The sequence below is a fragment of the Talpa europaea genome (assembly GCF_964194135.1).
Source record: "Talpa europaea genome assembly, chromosome: 3".
Taxonomy (NCBI): domain Eukaryota; kingdom Metazoa; phylum Chordata; class Mammalia; order Eulipotyphla; family Talpidae; genus Talpa; species Talpa europaea.
The window spans coordinates 140,032,248-140,050,299 of NC_140069.1; the positions used below are offsets into that span (position 1 = coordinate 140,032,248).

At 40.9% G+C, this 18,052-nt stretch overlaps 1 protein-coding gene across 2 annotated transcripts in view; it reads right to left on the reverse strand.

Moving 5' to 3' along the window:
- Positions 1-18,052, reverse strand: part of DGKI (diacylglycerol kinase iota) — a gene marked incomplete at both ends in the record, with an annotated part of 370,310 nt that overhangs the window by 94,416 nt on the left and 257,842 nt on the right. For both annotated transcript variants that reach the window (XM_084229448.1, XM_084229447.1), the window contains one exon: positions 2,322-2,422. In XM_084229448.1, the coding sequence (XP_084085574.1) occupies positions 2,322-2,422 (101 nt within the window). The remainder of the gene's footprint in view (positions 1-2,321; positions 2,423-18,052) is intronic.

Sequence of the window (18,052 nt, forward strand, 5' to 3'; positions counted from 1 at the left end):
AGACACAGCTGAGTTTAAGGGACTTACATTTAAGCCAACTCACCTCCCAGCATCTCCAGTTTAATATAAGAAGTTTCTACACATACAAACTTTATCACATAAGATTTGATGAGTAAAGCACCTGCCAGGAAATGGCAACTTCTTGTAAAAACTAACATCACAATCACCTCCAGCAATGGTGGACAGATAATACCAGAGAAAAGATAGAACAGATCATTGAAATCCCAAGATAAGCCTGAAATCTCATTTTAGCCAAAAGATCCAAATGCCTCCCCACTCCTAGCTGACTTTCTTGAGAGTTGATAATAAGTTGCAAAACATTATTGACTTGGGAGTCCTTCTCTTTATTGAGTTTTTAAAAATTTTAAGTTTAAATTTGAAGAAAGAATATAAAACACTTTTGTATAATTAGTAGCCTCTAAAAAGTCAATTTATATTGTAGCTACATCTACCTATGTCCATAACATTATGGTCTGCCACTGATAACCACATTTACATTAGAAAATACAATCTGTCTGGGCTTCCCTGTGGCCTAGGGCTTAAGTCTGAGCACTGTCACCTCCAGGGCTTGAGTTCCATCCCCGGCCAGGGAGGTGACTCACGTGGTGCAGCAGACCTCTCCTGTCTCACCCGCTGCTCCCCTCAGCAGTGTATTTCAGTAGCTCTGCCCGTTCTGCTCTCCATTCTGTCTCTGGGGAATCCTCTCACCCCTGCACCTCTGGCCCGTACCCCAGTTTTTCTACACACACACACACACACACACACACACACAAGAAAATACAATGTCATTTAGAAAAGGAAAGCACACAGATTCAGAGGATGACTCCTCCTCTGCCTCCAACTTTCCTACCAAAGGATTGAGAGTGAGGGACAGTGTAAGAAGGTAGGGAGGAACTAAAGGGCATTACTGTTTGAGGAAAAGAACCACAAGGGTTGAGGAAGCTGAAACAGAAGAACTGAGAAAGTAGAAATCACACAGAATTGCCTGGGATGGTCAGAGACTGGGCTTCCAGGGAAACAGATCCAGGCTCTCTGCCCCCACAGACCCCAAAGTGCCTGCACCTCACATGAGACTGTTCCCAGATTGCAGGATTCCCATTCACTAAGCCCCACTCCAGACCACTCACCCACTCCAGGGGTGAGAGAATTCCCCAGAGACAGAATGGAGAGCAGAACGGGCAGAGCTACTGAAATACACTGCTGAGGGGAGCAGCAGGTGAGACAAGCGAGGTCTGCTGCACCATGTAGGTCACCTTCCTGGCCGGGGATGGAACTCAAGCCCTGGAGGTGACAGTGCTGAGACTTAAGCCCTAGGCCACAGGGAAGCCCAGACAGATTGTATTTTCTAATGTAAATGTGGTTCAGGAATCCAAAGGCAGAAATCATTATCAAGGGATGCATCCTCTGCTCCATTTCTGCCCCTTTTACTACTTCCCTCTTCAGTCCAGGCAGGTCCATGCTTGGAGGCCATGTTGGACTTCATTTAAGAATCTCAGGTTCCATACAGCACTTCTCCAGCTGGCATCCTTACCTGCCCCGGGGTGCTGCCCTCATCTACTCTGACTTCAGTGCACTGTCCTGTGAGCCCCACCATTATGAAGGAGCTCAGAACCCTAATATCTAACCTGCCAATAGTTTTAATTTCCTATTGCCTATTTTGCCCACTTACCTCATATATCATGATATAGACAGGGCTACAAACAGTGGTAGAATGTAAAATGTGCCCAATACACAGTGAGTGAAGAGCAAAGTGAATTAATAAATACATATGCATAGAAGCATATGGAAAATATGAGCATTGAAAAGTTATTCATATGTTGACTCCATTTAAGATTTCAGAAACAATGAATCCCTTTATCTTAACACTGGAATATCCTATGGAACTTTCCTGGACATGGTACAATTTTTTAGTTGCTGAAAGTGTTAGATTTGACTTCACAGATAATTTGTCACATCTACATGAAGAATGAGGAGAGTATTTCTTAATGCAGACTCCAGAAAGAGGTTTGTGTTATCTCCAGCATTTTCCAGAAGTTACTATACCATATGGTTTCCTGATTTTCTGTTTTTCTCATTTTAGACAGGCCTGAGGCTAAGGTGATTAATAATCCAGGAGATCTTGGCATCTACAGAAGAATAAAATTCTGCTGCTTTCCTTTCGACTTCCATTTTCTTCAGCCCAATGATCATCACTGAGGGTTCTGTGCTTCCCTTCACTTCAACTCCAACCATCACTTTCCAGCATCAGACTAATCTACCCATCAAACTGAGGAGGAACAAGAGGCAGAATACATGAAATCAATTAGGCACTTTCAACTCACAGGCTTCCCGAAGCTTCTCTTTGTCATAGTGGAATCCTTCATAGTCTTGTAGGCTGATTTTGTTCACCCGGATTCTCAGGCGGTCTGGGACAGACTGGGGGCTGCAAGGCAAGAACAAGGGGTCAGACGTAAACGAGAGTGTGGGGCCGGGCGCCCTAAGCACCAGGAGAGGCTAGAGGCAATACAGTCTCTCCATGCCTCGAAGAAAAACTGTCATCAAACTAGAATTGTGGGTTCTTTACAAGCACATAAATTATTTGCAAAACACTTCTCCAGAAACCTCAAGTTTCTGAAATCCAGGCAAGAATAGTGCAATAAACAGAAAAAGCTTCTGGAAGTCACACACATATTTGCTATTAATTTATTAAACATTCTAATAGGATTGTGTGTTGTGCTCCACAGTGAGTTCGTTGCAGCTAATCCAAAGTAGTGAGAAGCAGAATAAGGCTGTAAAGATCTGCTCTAGGTAAATATACTTGTAAAGCTCTCAGAAGAGCAGAGAAACAGTACCAGATCAGACCAAGAATCCAGAAAGCACAGGGCTGAGACTGAAGTTGCTCTCTCCACCTCACTCACGTCTGAGACCACCTCTGGGTTGGAGCATATTACAATGACGAGCCTCTAAATACCCCAAAACGAAGGGAAAAATTTAAATATGCCCAGTGTATTTTCTTTAGGAAGGGAATAAAGTATGCAATTCAATCCAAAGTGGCTCGGGACACATATTAAACAACTGGAAGGTAGCTCTGTTTACCCTCAGGATCTCTCTATCTGGATTCCTTGAATGTTCTCGTATAACATTTTCAAAACAGCTTAATCATGGGCATTAGCACAATACAATTTTCAACATTGCAGCTATAGGTAAATATATTTCTTCAACATATTAATATAAAAAAAATCCCTAGTTGTCCTTGAAGGTTATCTGATCCTTACATTTCAGTGGTTCAGAGAACTTTCTCAGAGGATTGCTTTTCCTTTCCTACATTATGGGACAAAAGTCACCACTGACTAAAGTAGAAATAATAACATTACTCCTCAATTTCAGTAAAGGCAGGGAGATGGAAGAGGGGGGAAAGAGAAAAGAGAAAGAAGATAGGAAACAAGGAATATGGGGTTGGAGGAGGAGGGAAGAAAAAAAAGACTGGATGAAAGGAAGGAGCGATACTTCAAAAATATTGTCAGGATAACTCTATGCCTGCTTTTCTCTCTCTCTCTCTCTCTCTCTCTCTCTCTCTCTCTCTCTCTCTCTCTCTCTCTCTCACACACACACACACACACACACACACACACACACTTAATTTCATTGCAACAATGGAAGGAGAAAAATAATCTTTAACCTCATTATTTGACCTAAAACTTCATTGAAGGCAAAATACAGTAATATTCACCATATAGACCCCAATCTACTCACCCCCCAAATAACAGCTACAGATGCACGTGTGCACACCACACCCCCCAATCACACCCACACAGAGACTTAGATATAAGCATACACATTCTAGAGCAAGATGGAGGCTTGTAAAAAAGGTCTCATTTCACTGGATTAGCCACTAAGCCAACACAAAACCACAAGGTGGGTATTTCTGAGGGGCTGGTCAGAAAACACCCCTGATTAACAGTTCATTGCCCCCCATTAGGGGTGTCACCTGTGTGCTGGGCTGAATGGCTGAATAAAACTGATGTGAGTGATGATGAAGCTGTGGTGGGCAACAGTGTGACAGCATTTTTGTAAATGATCCGAACAAACCTTAAATACCTTGCCTATCATCATGTATAGACAAGGAAACTGAGTTTCAGAACAGTCACGTGATTTTAAGTGACCTTAAGTTGTCCTTAAGTGTCCTTAAGTGTTGTCCTAGCTGTCCTTAAGTGTCCTTAAGTGACCCTTAAGTTCACTTAAAATCACGTGTTTTTAAGGCTACTAAGTGGAAGTAGCAGAGTCAGGGGCTGAGAGCTGAGTCATGGATGCTCTGGGTTTCACACCCTTCTCTTAGACGATGCCGAGAATCCCAGGGATTTGTCACCAAAGTCACAGTCAAGAAACCTTATGTGGTGCTCAGATCAGCAACAGACCAACAAGGGGGTGGTCAGGAGCCTGGTCCGTTCATACAAGAGAACACGGGGCTAATACCTCAAGTGAGCGTGCAGAACTGCATTTGTTTAGGGGCTAGTGTGGGGACAAGAGAGTGCTAAGTGAAACAAAGTCATGGAAAATGAGATATGGCATAATCTTCTTCGGGGAAATTGGAGTTTCAGAGCTTGCATGTGCATAGAGAAGTGCCAGCAGAAAATGTTCCACTCGTCGTTCCAAGCTGTTATCTGCATGTGGTGGGATTTGGGGATTATTTTTTTCATTGACTATAATCATTTGTAGAAAAATAATTATTTTGAGAGCATCTCCATATGCAAGTATATGATAACTCAGGGCAAGAGCAAAAATAAGGATTATAGCAAAGTGCCTAGGTGTTGGATGTGAGAAATAGGAAAGAATTCAAGTCATGAACAGAGTACTGAATACTTCTACTGAAACTGAGGGGCCTGGTCTTCCCCAAGTTCACCCTAGTGAACCTGCAAAGACTATAATTTGCAAATATTGTCCCACAAGCAAAGCAGACCTGAGCCGAGCTAGAGCATAGAATGCGGTGGCCCCATAGACGCTGTAAGAGGGAGGACAGCGTTGAAAATGCTCCAGTTAGACATTTTTTTGAGATAACAGATCAAAGGGCAGTGAGCTCTAGCGCCCTCCAGTGGGCTGCAGGTTCCAGACCTGGCTACAGCAGCAGCAGCTGCAGGATTCTGTAGCCCTGTCCTTGCAACCCACCTCTAGGAGCTCCCCATGACTAACCAGTGTGTACCCCCTTTCTCAAATACCAAGCCCCTACTCCCTGTTTATAATTTTTACCCCTCCCCCAAAGCACACACTGTCACCTCCTGAACCTTGGGCTCTACCGACCATCCTGATCTACAGTGGCAAGGACAAGAGCTGTCATCCAAATAGAACATCTCAGAATCCAAATGAATTCATATACTATCTCATTTCATCTCCAGCAAGATCATACAGCAAGAGATAACAGAATGGAGACCCTCGCCCACCTTTTCTCACTCTCTCCTATCCACTACCTACACTTTCTCACTCTTGGTGTCAACTCCTACCTTCCCCCAATAACATGCAACCCACCCCACTTCCCTACAAGCAGCAGCTTGCTTAACCCCTCTTTTCTGATGGGGGTCCTTGGTATTCAACCTGCTCTCAGACCTTGCCTCACATCAGGTCAATCAACAAACTTCAGGACATTCAATCACAGGTGCCATGATGGAAATCCTTCTGAATCATTTGGACCCTGGAGTAAACATCTCAAAGGAGACAGCTCAGAGAGGAGCTGAGGAGCTCAGATTGCAAGGCAGACTGGCTGGAGCTGAAGTCGAGTTCTTCCAATTACTGGTTAATGAGGAAATTCTGGCTTCAGTTTCCACGCAGGTAAAGTGGGGGTAAGAACACTGCTCTCATGGGGATGTGATGAGAATTGAGTGAGTCAATGCAGGTGACATGCTTAGAAAAATGCCCAGGCCATTGTAAGTGCTCAGTAGATACTAGCTTTTATCGAGGTAATTATTATTCTGAGGACTGCTCTCCTAAGTAAAGTTCTGCCTAAAAACAACAGCATCTGTTGCTGCCAGGAATTGGAAGATGCTCAGGGCAGGAACAGGACCCTCCCCAGACACTTCTGATGAGCTGAGCTCCTTCTCAGGGAACTTGTCTCTGGATCTTCTCCCGGCTGGAATTTTCCAGGCCAACTGAGAACATGAAAACTGACGAGAATGTGGGGAAGAAAAAGTAAGGTGAGATTAAATGAAAGCCAAGTAATTCAATTGCGCCCTTTTATGTCAAAACATATTAGTGTTCCATTAGTGGCCTGCTGGGGGTGGAGACTGACAAAGCTCTTCCTTGGAGTCTGGGGAATAGCCTTGTCATTAGTGTTCTAAAATTAAATTTTGCCAAGAAAGTTAGTAGAGCATAGACGAGACGAACAAGCTGGATAAACACCAATTCACTCTGTGTCAACATCTCCCACGAATTACTCCTCCACTGTCAGAAGCTCCACGCTGGAGGCTGTAGACCTGACTGCCATTGAGGCTCTTCAGGAGCTGAGGGATTCGCCATGGTGAGGTTCCCAAAAAATCAGGCAGTGATCTGGGCCTGTCACCTTCTCACTAATCTTCTCTGTAATATCAGACCAGACCTCCTTGGGCAGAGTGGAAGGTCGTGGCGCTGACCTTAACTCCCAAATGCCCTAATGCCAACATTCTCAAGAACCGTGATAAAAACAACTCTCACTAACACGACTGCCCTAGGCCTCCCAAACCCCAAGCCCACCCCACCCCCATCCAGGTTATGCACAGCTGGTACCCTGTGATTCTGGGGCAGGGCAGGCCATGGAGACAACTCCCTGCACACTCCCTGATCCTCCACTGAAGCCCCAATTCTCATCTCTGCTCTCTGAGCGTCCTGCCAATAACACTTTTTGGGTGTGTTTTTTTTGTTTGTTTGTTTTCTATTGGCCTTCCATAGACTTTCAATCCATTAGGGTCAGTTTTCTCCCTGTGCCTTCACACTCCTCTTCTCTGATCCATTTCTTGGGTGCACACTGTGTCCTCGGACTAATAACACCTCCATTTCCAATACCTGGCACCGACACCCCTCTGGATAAAGGGGATGAGTTGGGCGCTTTTGTTCGGCACAGTCACTTACAGATTATTCCAGATTCCATCACTAACACCACAGAATTCCTTCTCCTCACTGGAAAAATTAATCACCTAGAGTAACACGGAGTTTACTGTCTTAATACGAAGACAGTCTGGCACCGAGTATAAAGTGGGATACAGAATCAGAAATATCATCCTTCCAATCTGAGAACTGTGAATTCGCCTATGTTTGATGTTAGTTCTGAAGTTAACTTCTCTAAACCATTTTCCGATCTAAAAACAGGACTGATACTAGGAATGGAGAGAGCCCCTCAGGGAGTTAACACAGTCAACAGTAACATCTACTGTATTGGACTGTTACTATTCATAGTGCCCTGGTGCTTCTCCCATCTCCCTGTCTCTGCTTATCCCATCCTGCATGAGACCATCACAGAAACCAGAGCCCGGGGTCGCAGCTCTAAGCAGCACTTGGTAGATATGACACCTTAGTAGGATGAGAATCTGTTCGCAGTAGTAGGGAGACAGGGTTCTGAGCTCTGTGGCCATCTAGTCTGCTGGGTGAGAAGGCCAGTGGGGATTTGGAGTGCTGGCGAGACAGTCCACGTAAAGATGTTTCAGATTATAAATCCTAATTCATGTCACAGGCAGATCCTCAGAATTATAGGGCTATTCTACATTTGTACCTTGTAAATGTCATGTTACTGTGAACGTTTCTTAAATGGCTCAGTGTAAGACCTGCCCCTTAAAATGCTCATTCTGTAGATGCTTGGAGTTTTATGATAAACTCCAACTGAAGCAATCATTTGTTACTCATATATAGTTTTCTTTTACAAGTCGAAATATATCTCAACTCTGTCTGCCTTTCTTCCTTCAAGTCTTATTTAATAATCATCATCATTATAATAATACCAATGAATTGCTTTATATCTTCCAAGCAATGTAAATGTAAGAGTATGTGATTGTAGCCCAGATATAAAAAGCATATTTCTAACTAATTTTTAATGCAATCCATTTCAACTGGTCCAGATTTTATAAATGAACTTTGATTAAAATGTTAATTTCTAGTGTGAACTCATGACTTGAAAGGCTATTTTCTTCCTCTTCTCTGCAGCTTCAAGCACCTAAAATAAGCCTGGCCAGTGTTGCTTACAAGAAGTGCTTTTGAGGGGCCTCCCCTGGTGGTACACGCGGTTGAACCCAGCACTGGGAAGCTGTCTGCAGCCTCTGCAGCGCTGGTTCCATCCCAGCCAGCCAGCGAGAATCCCACATGGTGCGGCAGACCTCTCCTGTCTCGCCCGCTGCTCCCCTCAGCAGTTTATTTCATAAGTCTGCCTGTTCTGTTCCCCACTCTGTCTCTGGTGAATTCTCTCACCCTCCCACGCATCTGGTCAGTACCCTGGTTCTTGTATGCATGAATAAATAAATCTTTATATATATAAAAATGACAGTCCCTGTCCTCAAGGAGCAGGAGATGTGCTTTAAAAAAAAAAAAAAAAAGAAGTGCTTTTGAACAAACATATGAAATCCAGAAAAGGCAGATTCCCCTGGCATGGCACCTCGCTCCGCAGCTTTAAAATAACTTGTCATCGGAATGTCTCTAAGCTGCTCAATCACGGCTTTTCTTTGTGAGCCCTGAGCAAAGGCTGACTTGGCCATATCTTCCTGGCCTTTCTCCATGTAACTCTAGATCTGGATGGAGGCAAATCCATGCTGGATCATGCTCTTGCTTGCTTGCATCTGACATCAGTGGGAGACACACAATGAAAAGAAACACCCCAATAGGCGATGCCCCTGTCAGGAAGGTATGTAAACCAGTGTGGGATGGCCTGTTCTTCAATGACATGATAGTGAACCAGACACACCTACCACTGCATCCTTTCATCAGCTTTCAAGCTGAGCCTTATTTAAATATAATTATCCTGAATGGCTTCTTTTGCAACTTGCTAGGAATTGCTGCAATTTACCCTGAAACATTATCAAACTGCCACTGACATTAACCTCCCTGAAAGCACAGTCACGTGGACTCTTTCCATGGAACAAGGGAACCAAACTGAGTCAAGGATTCCGAACGAGATTTAAAATGGATTTTTGGCATCTGCCGAGTTCCAATAATTCAGTTGTCTTCTGCCTGGAGTAAAGAATAATGCCTCTGGAATCTAAAAGAGTGAAGGGGTTTTTAAGTTTGGAACCAAAGATAAAGATAAAGGAAAATCACCTTAGCAGGAACAATCACGAGCTCTCATTGCCTGACATGTTTTTCTGGAGAAAGTACTTTTAAAGGTTAATCCTCTTGTGACAGAAGTTGAATAAGTTTTTGGCCTCAAGACATCCCTGTGTGAGGTGACAAATACAATATGTCCTAGTTGACTAATGTTTTAAGACAACCCTCCTTTTAGATCTCTGAAAGGGCATGGAATTAAAGCATTATAGGACCAGGGGAGACTTGGATGTCATCTAACTCCATACCTGCTGGTCTATCAGATTCTCTATGCCTTTCTGATAGTCAAAGGACCATTTGGTCTCTGCCAGATATTTGTCCAGGGTTAATGCACATGATGGTATATCCCAGACAGCCACAGACATTTGTAAATTCTTCCTAAAGAGTCTCAATTTCTCTCCACAGTTTCTATTTCTTGGCTTTTCTCCTCCCACTTGGGCCAGAATAGGGTTCTAAGTCACTGAGCTCATCAGTCACAGGGGCTCCTAGCAAAACAATGTGAACTTTAAGCAGATATATATCAAAAAATATATGCTGGCTTACATATAATTAAAATAGGCTATGAGTGCAGAGTCGATTCTCTGGCTCGTCCCTTGTTATTATGAATGAAGAAGTGACTCGATACCATCTACACATTTAAATCTCATGAAACACAAGCATCTCCTGCCTGGTACTTGCTGAACTGGCCACGAGGAATAGCAACCTTTTGGGAAAAAAACCTTTCAGAATAAGAGTTTTAGATGTGAAGCTCCCACGTACATTCTTTTACACTGGCAGAGTAGGGAATTTGAACAAATATCATGATAAAGGCAAAGGATTAAATACCACAGGAAATGAAGGGGGATGGAAATTAAAGGTCAAGGGAATGTGCACTTTTTTGCAGTCAAATTCTGCAATTTCAATGGCTGGGATAAAGAACAGTCAAGAATTGAATGGGAACAAATAGAGCCCTGTCTCTACACACCAGGTCAGAATCATTTCTGTTTTGTGCGGTGAGTTGATGCAAAGGAGGTTTCCTGGTTATTAAAAATGACTAAAGATTCTATCATGAGACACTTACATGGGTTACTATTATACAGTAGTCTACAAAGACACACAGACTCTGTTGTTGCTGATTGCACAGAGGTCCAGTGATCACTATCTCACAAGGAGCAAGGAAGCACTGAGCTTGAACCAATGAGACATAGTAAGACAATGTTACTTTTGGAGCCATCAATGACTAGGTTCTCATGTGCTCAGACAGACATTTTTTACTTCAGGTTTCAATTTTATATATATCAAATAAAGGAAAACTTTACCCTTACTTTGTATTTAAAATGCTAAAAAAAAAAAGATTTCTTGCTTTTGCAATCATAAACCGTTGTTATAGTGCCCTGTTCTTATTTGCAATTGAAATAGAAATTGGTTTTGCTGCAAAGCAGGGTGAAACATGTATTAGGATTTGCATAGTTTAAAAATTTTCATGGAAGAAAACACTTGTGATCTTTCACCCAGATCGTGAAGGAAACTAAAATCAGGTTTAAAATTGCTTGTATATTAGCTCATGTTCTAGTAACTGTCAGCACTGTGATGAATCAAGAGGTAGTATTATCTATATGTAATATTAAAATGACATTTTTGGGCCTCCCTGGTGGCGCAGCGGTTGAGCGCTGGGTTGCGAAGCTGCCCGCAGCCTCTGCAGTGCCGGTTCGATCCCCGGCTGCTCCCCGGCCACCGGAGGAGGGTCCCACATGGCGCGCAGACCTCTCCTGCCACCCGCTGCTCCCCTCAGCAGTGTACTTCGGTCCTTCTGCCTGCTCTGCACCCCGCTCTGGCTCTGGTGAATTCTCTCACCCTCCCGCACTTCTGACTGTACCCAGTGCTTGTATAAATAAATAAAATCTTAAAAAAAAAATATTAAAATGACATTTTTACAAAAAAAAACCCTACAGATGTTATAATTTTTAAATATTCAAAACTTACTTAGCCTATAAACCAACAGAAAAAAAATCAAGAACGTGGAATTTTTCTTAAGTAAAGAATAATCAAAGAAGGAGCCAGCATGCTGAGTGCTATCATGGAGTGAAAGTCAGTATGCTGGGTGCTAAGGGTGAGAAAGAGCATAGCCCCAATTAGTGTGGGAAGGGTGAATGCACGCTTAAGAAAACATGTTCGTAAGGAGAATCATGGTGAAGTCTGGCTGCATCCTTAGGGAACAGGCCTGGAAGGAAAGGACTTCAAATTTTGCTTTCTATCAAGAAATAGGGCCTTCCTGGTGGCACAGGCAGTTGAGAGCCACACCGTGAAGCTGTCCGCAGCCTCTGCAGTGTGGGTTTGATCCCGGGTGGCTGGCGAGAATCCCACATGGCACAGCAGACCTCTCCTGTCTTGCCCGCTGCTCCCCTCAGCAGTGTATTTCATCAGTCTGCCTGTTCTGTTCCCTACTCTGGTGAATCCTCTCACCCTCCTGTGCATCTGGCCTATACCCCAGTTCTTGTATAAATAAATAAATCTTAAAAAAAAAAAAAAAAAGAAAGAGTAACTATTGTCCTGAACAGATATTACATAAGAAACATTTCTCAAGTGGTTTTAGTTTTCTATAGAAAACATTTTATTTAAAGGACATATACTTTCCTAAAACCTGGGCATCAAAGAAAATTTACAAGGACATTTTTCCTTACTAAGTAATTAGTATTTTACTATGTTATTTGTTTTGTTTTCTTTTTTATGGAGGTATAATTTACATAACACATTAGCATCAGGTGTATATAAAACAGAATGATTCAGTATTTGTATATACTACAAAATGATCGCCACAATAAGCCTAATTAACATCCCTCACCATGACTACATTTTCGTGTGTGATGAGAATTTTTTAGATTTGCTCTCTGAGTCACTTTCAAATACGTAATACAGTGTTACTAAGTACAGCCACCATGCTGGACATGCAATGCCTCATATTTATTTTGTAAATGGAAGTTTGTACCGACTATTTGTTTGGGCTTATTTTTTCCCTCCAGGTCGACCATGGCCTGCCAAGGTCTGGACTACTCAGCGGTACTATCTACATTTGAGTCTGGATATACATTTACGTATATCTATATACTATATACTGGAGAAAGGTAAGGCATCTCGGCTCCGTTACTCAGCAACCTACAGCTGGTGGGGCGGTCAGCCCACCCCACTTGTAACAGACAAGTCCCCACTATCTCATCTCCCTGTCAGAAATCCAAGAGGAAAGAACTGGAGCACCCTTAGATTCTGACTCTCCCTTCCAACTCTGCAGTTAGCCAATTCGAAGGAAACTTCACATCACCTTTCTCTAATCCTGATCCGATGATTAAGGGCTTTTACCTACTGCTCATTTGTCTGGAGTCATTAGAAAAAGAACTTGAAAATCAGAATCCTAGTCAACAAAACTAACTTTTGTAAAGTTTGATAGTAAAACTTGAGAAAACATTTCCTAAGATATAATTTTAAGAGTAAACAAAGGCAGAAGTCTAACATATTCATAAGCCAAGAACCTTCCTTCATGGAAATACATGATCGTGTTTACTCTGCCTGGCAATAAAAAGGCATCAAACCAAAAGACTTATTTATGTCCCAATTGGAGGACATAAATCACCGTTCGTCGGAGTAGTCTAGAGGATTAATTTTTTAAAACTAATTGCAGTTTTCTGTAATATAAAATGAAAAGCTTGAGCCTCTTTGTCTTATTTGTATCTCTTCCAATGCCACTTTCATCTTAGTCAAATATCTTAGTTCCAACTTGGGAACTTGCCGAATTCATTTGTAGAGTTTCATTTTCTGACACCAAAAGTGATGAGTCCTAAGGATTAATTAAACCTTGTATAAGCAAGCATTTTCTTATTATGCCTTTAAAAATGTACTCTTTTCATTTAAGTGTTTCAATGTATGATGACAGACCGGGAAAATTCAATTGCCTTTGGTATAATTAAATTGAAACGCCATGCAAATGAAACCCACATTGCCGTTCATTACCACCTCCAAAAAAGCAATCCAAATTACACACCCTCTTGGAATGCTTGAGATGAACATCTAGATTTTGTGTCATTGATGAGTTCGTTTTACTCCATGGCAGATGTAGTATCAGTTAGTATTGCAGTTCTGGAGTAAAATCTGAAATTTTTCTGTTTTTCCTCTTTGAATTCAGCAACTCCATTAATACTGCAGTAGTAATGGTTTCTCTGAAGCTATGAATAACTACTTTCTAAAAGTATTTGGTCTCCCCTGGGTGGAGAGTGCTAGAGGAATTACTTCTTTCTTTTTCCACTTACAGTCTGTATGTTTTTCTACAGTTGCTTTTATTATAACAATGTGTTAGGGATTCAGATTGAAACAAAAATTTAAAGTCCAACCAACTTATTTTACAGAAAATAAATTTGGATCCAAACGGGTCAATAACCTTAATTATATCTATATAATGAATACTGAAAATCTACTATCATTGCAAGAGCAATGTCCTTTAGCTCCACTTTCAAACTTTCTTTAGAAAGATTTTAAGAAATTAAACCATCAGTACAACTAAACACACAGAGTTCAATCTTCATAGTGAGAAAAAATTAAAATTCAATCAAATTAACTAGAATGGTCATATTCTATGGGGACTGTGTCTACCCAAAATTCATAGGCTGAGGTCCTAACCTCAGTATCTCAGAATGTGACTGTTTGGACATAGGGTTTTAACAGAGGAATTAAGTGATAATAAGGTGATTAGAGTGGACGGCAAGCCAACAGCACAGGTGTCTATAAGTAAGTAAAAGAAAGTAGGACAGAGATTCGGACTGAGTCAAATTTTCTAAAAAAAAGTGAAGTTTCCATGATATAATTTGATTAAAATACATAAATTACATATGTATAAATAAACACAGATACAGAAAAGTTATCAGAGTTTATATTGACAGCAGATTTCAGTGCTGTAAATGCTGCCTTCAAAGCCAAGACCCCCGGTGTTAAACTTCATGGTGTGACTGTTTTAACATCTGATCTTAGACAAGTTTCCTATCAAATCTCATTCATCGTATTCTCCCTGATGGAATGGGAATAATAGCAATTGTCGCCTGCTTGCAGTTGTGGGTATTGAAATTGATCACAACTCAAAGTGTTTAGCATAATACCAGGTATATATTACCTGTCTGGCTAAATGAAAAAAAGAAAAAGACAAACCCAGTTGGGTACTCGTGAGAGCAGAGTTGAGCATGGACTTAATGCATCAGGGCAGAGCCAGGTCACCCGGGGAGGGTCAAGGGCAAAGGATGACACTGCCATGTCCCATAGCAAATCAGATCCCTTTGGGGCAGATTTTTATAGAGTCGAGAGTCATGCCCTGAATTTTATCATAACTTCAGAGATGCTAGTTCATATTTTTTAAAAATACCTGAAAAACTGAAGTACAAAAAGGTTAACCTATAGTCACTGTCACGTGAACAAAAGCAGGGATCCCCCAGATTCTCAAAGCAGAAGGCTGCCATTATGGGGGTGCTACAAACAGAGAAAGGCCTGTGGCTTCAGTTAGAGACTTGTATCTGGCTCCCACCTTAAGTCACTAGACCCCTCTGGCCTTCTGGGTGGGAAAAGAAGCACAGGCAGGGGAAGGAGACTCCTGGAGGAAACCCACAGAACCCAGAGGGGAAGGAGTTATCTGCACTGTAGTTTGGCTTCATGTTTGGGTATTGGAATGAGATGAAGTCCTCGTAACCTCTTCTTTTGGAATTTTCAATTTGGTATATTTGTTTTATAGAAATATGCTTCCCTGGCTCTGAGACTGAGCAAACGACATGTCTTTCAAGAGTAAGGACATGGTCATTTTCTCCTGTTTTTATAAAAATATGACCTTAATTTTGCTTTTTTTCTCCCTCTTTAGAAGTAATCCATGCTCAATGACATCAATCACAAAATATAGAAAGTCAGTTAAAATAAGTACAAGTCCTACTCAGAGATAATCAATGAGGGATACAGTAATAATAACAAAAGCATTAAATACAAATATATTCACTTTTTCAGTGCTTAGGACCTTTATGTACCCTCACAATTAAGTTTGGGAGTCCAGAAAAAAAAATGACCCAGAGTTATAAGACAGAAAACTGAAATCTGGATGGATGTTACTCCAGACAAGAAGCATCTTCTGGAGATTTAACTGGCCCTGAAGTGTGCTCATGCTAAGCTTCCCTGGAAGGCTTGTGTGTTAGCCTTCAGCAGCTTTGCTCATCCTAAGGCAAACCCTGCCTGACATCTTGGTTACTTCAGAGTTTACAGAGACAAGCAGGTAAATGTCTACATGGTTCAGGCATTAACTTCTCCCTGATATAATCTGGCAGAGTGGAATTTAGAGGGAAAAAAAGAAAGGAAAAGAGAAAGGTTTCTGAGCAAAATAAATTACAAGTGTTATTTGCTAGTTAAAAGGCCAGTATTCAACAGGTATTTCAATAAATGTTCAACATCCCTTATAATCAGGGAAATACAAATCAAAAACACAAAGAAATATCACATTACGCCAGTGAGATTGGCACATATTAAAAAAAAAAAATAGCAACAACAAATGTTGGTGAGGATGTAGAGAAAAAAGGAACTCTCCTACACTGCTGGTGGGAGTGCAAATTGGTCCAACCACTAAGGAAAGCCATGTGAAAATTCCTCAGTCTACTAAAAATGGAGCTACAATATGACCCAGAAATTCCACTCCTAGGGATCTACCCAAAGGATACAAAAACATTAATTCAAAAGGGTACCTGCAACCCTATGTTTACTGCAGCACTACTTATAACAGATAAGCTATGGAAACAAGCCAAATGCCCAAAAATAGATGACTGGATCAAGAAGATGTGGTACATATACACAATGGGATATTACTCAGCAACAAAAAAAGATAAACTCATGCCATTCGCAGCAACATGGATGGAGCTGGAAGGGATTATGCTCAGTGAAATAAGCCAGAAGGAAACAGAAAAGTATTGCATGGTTTCACTTATAGGAAGAATATAGGGAAACCAAATAAGGGATCAGGAGAAAAAAAACAATAACAATTAAAAAAAAAACAAAATTAACAGGCAACGATAAATCAGAGACATTCTGCAGAGGAGGGGGAAGAAGAGGGATCAGAACAGGGGAGAGAAGAGCACAAGAGATTATGATGATGGTTCAGAATGACACCTGAGAGGAGAAAGCAAACATTGTACAAAAATGAACAATGATGTAAAATATAAATAAATAAATAAATTTTACTATAAAAAATTAAAGACTAGCATTAAACAAACAAAATAAACAGAACCTTTTATAGCCCATTACACAAGTTCAAGAAAATATTAAAACAAAAGGTTAGATGCGACTAGTCAGAAAACTGAATCCCAGGATTTTAAAAAGCCCTTCAAAGGACTAGTTTGCTTCCCTGGTCAGAGCCACGTGAATTTTAAACTTTCTGTGACTGATTATGTATGTTCCCTTCAGTCATAAAGATGGAAGATTCTCAGCTCTGTCCTGGTAGTTTCCCAACAATAAAATTCTTAAACTCAATCCAGGACAGAACCGTGTTTTTAAAAAACAAACAAACCAAACACATATTGAAAACATTTCTCTTTCTCTTAGTAAAACTTCCTTTCTTCTCAGAACAAAAATTAATTTACTTTCTTACTTTATCAAGAAGCCTTCACTTATTGAAAGCAGTTTTAGAAAGCTTAATCAGATTCAGCTTGTGGTCAAATATGACAATTCAGGCCTTTTTTCCTGGATCTGTGTCTAACTCTTTCTTCCCCAAGGTAACAGACTAATCCATACAATTTGGCATTGGGAGGTATCTTGTTTATGTTTATTTGTTAAGTGCTGCTCAAGACAGCAAATTGTATTTAACATATGTTGAAATACACTGGTCTCTGCATAGCAGTTCTGCTGAGTTTAACTAGGGTTCTCCTGCATGACTGCAGTGTGCATGAAGGGAATACAACATGGTAGCCCCTGCTTTCAAAGGCAGAGGAGGATTTCTGATTCTGGGTAAACATGCCATTCTTTCTTCTTCAATGAATGTAGTACAGAACCTTAGCAGAATTCAAAAAGCACCTAAATGAGTACTCTGAAGAGTGAATGATAGCTGTAGACTGAGGAAGACAACTGATTTTTTTTGAAGATGGAAACCCAATTCAATAGGAAAAGACAGTCTTTTCAGCAAATGGTGCTGGAACCACTGAATATCTACATGCCCCCCCCCCAAAAAAAAAAATGAATCTCAACCTAAACCTCACATATAATACAAAAATTAATTCAAAACATATCATAGACCTATGCTAGGTCAAAATGTACAAACAACCTGTTATAAAATAAATAAGGGGGTGTATTATCAAGCATTACAATTATAGTTACTAATCCTGTATTGCATCTGTGAAAATTGCTGTAAGAGTAGATCTTAAAAGTTCTCATTATAAGGAAGAACACTGTAGGTGTGGTGCTGGGCGTTATCTAGATTAATTGTGGAGATCATTTCACATTACATACAAATATCGAATCATTATGTTGTACACCTCTAACCTCTAAGATAAGATTATATGGTGATTATATCTCAGTTTTCAAAAAGAAAGTAGAAATGGCTAGATTATAAATTGCATTGTGTACCAAATCTAGGAATTAAATATTTTTCTGATGTCAAAAAACCCCACAACCTACACGGTACAAGATTTGTGTTGAAATATTCTACTTGGTTTTGTTATGTTTGTTCTATTGGCTGAAGCCACTAAATAGCTTTGATTGAAATGCACCATTTATATATGGACACACGATCAAAAGAAATTTCAAGATTCTTCTTTGTGTAAAGCTGAAACTCCCC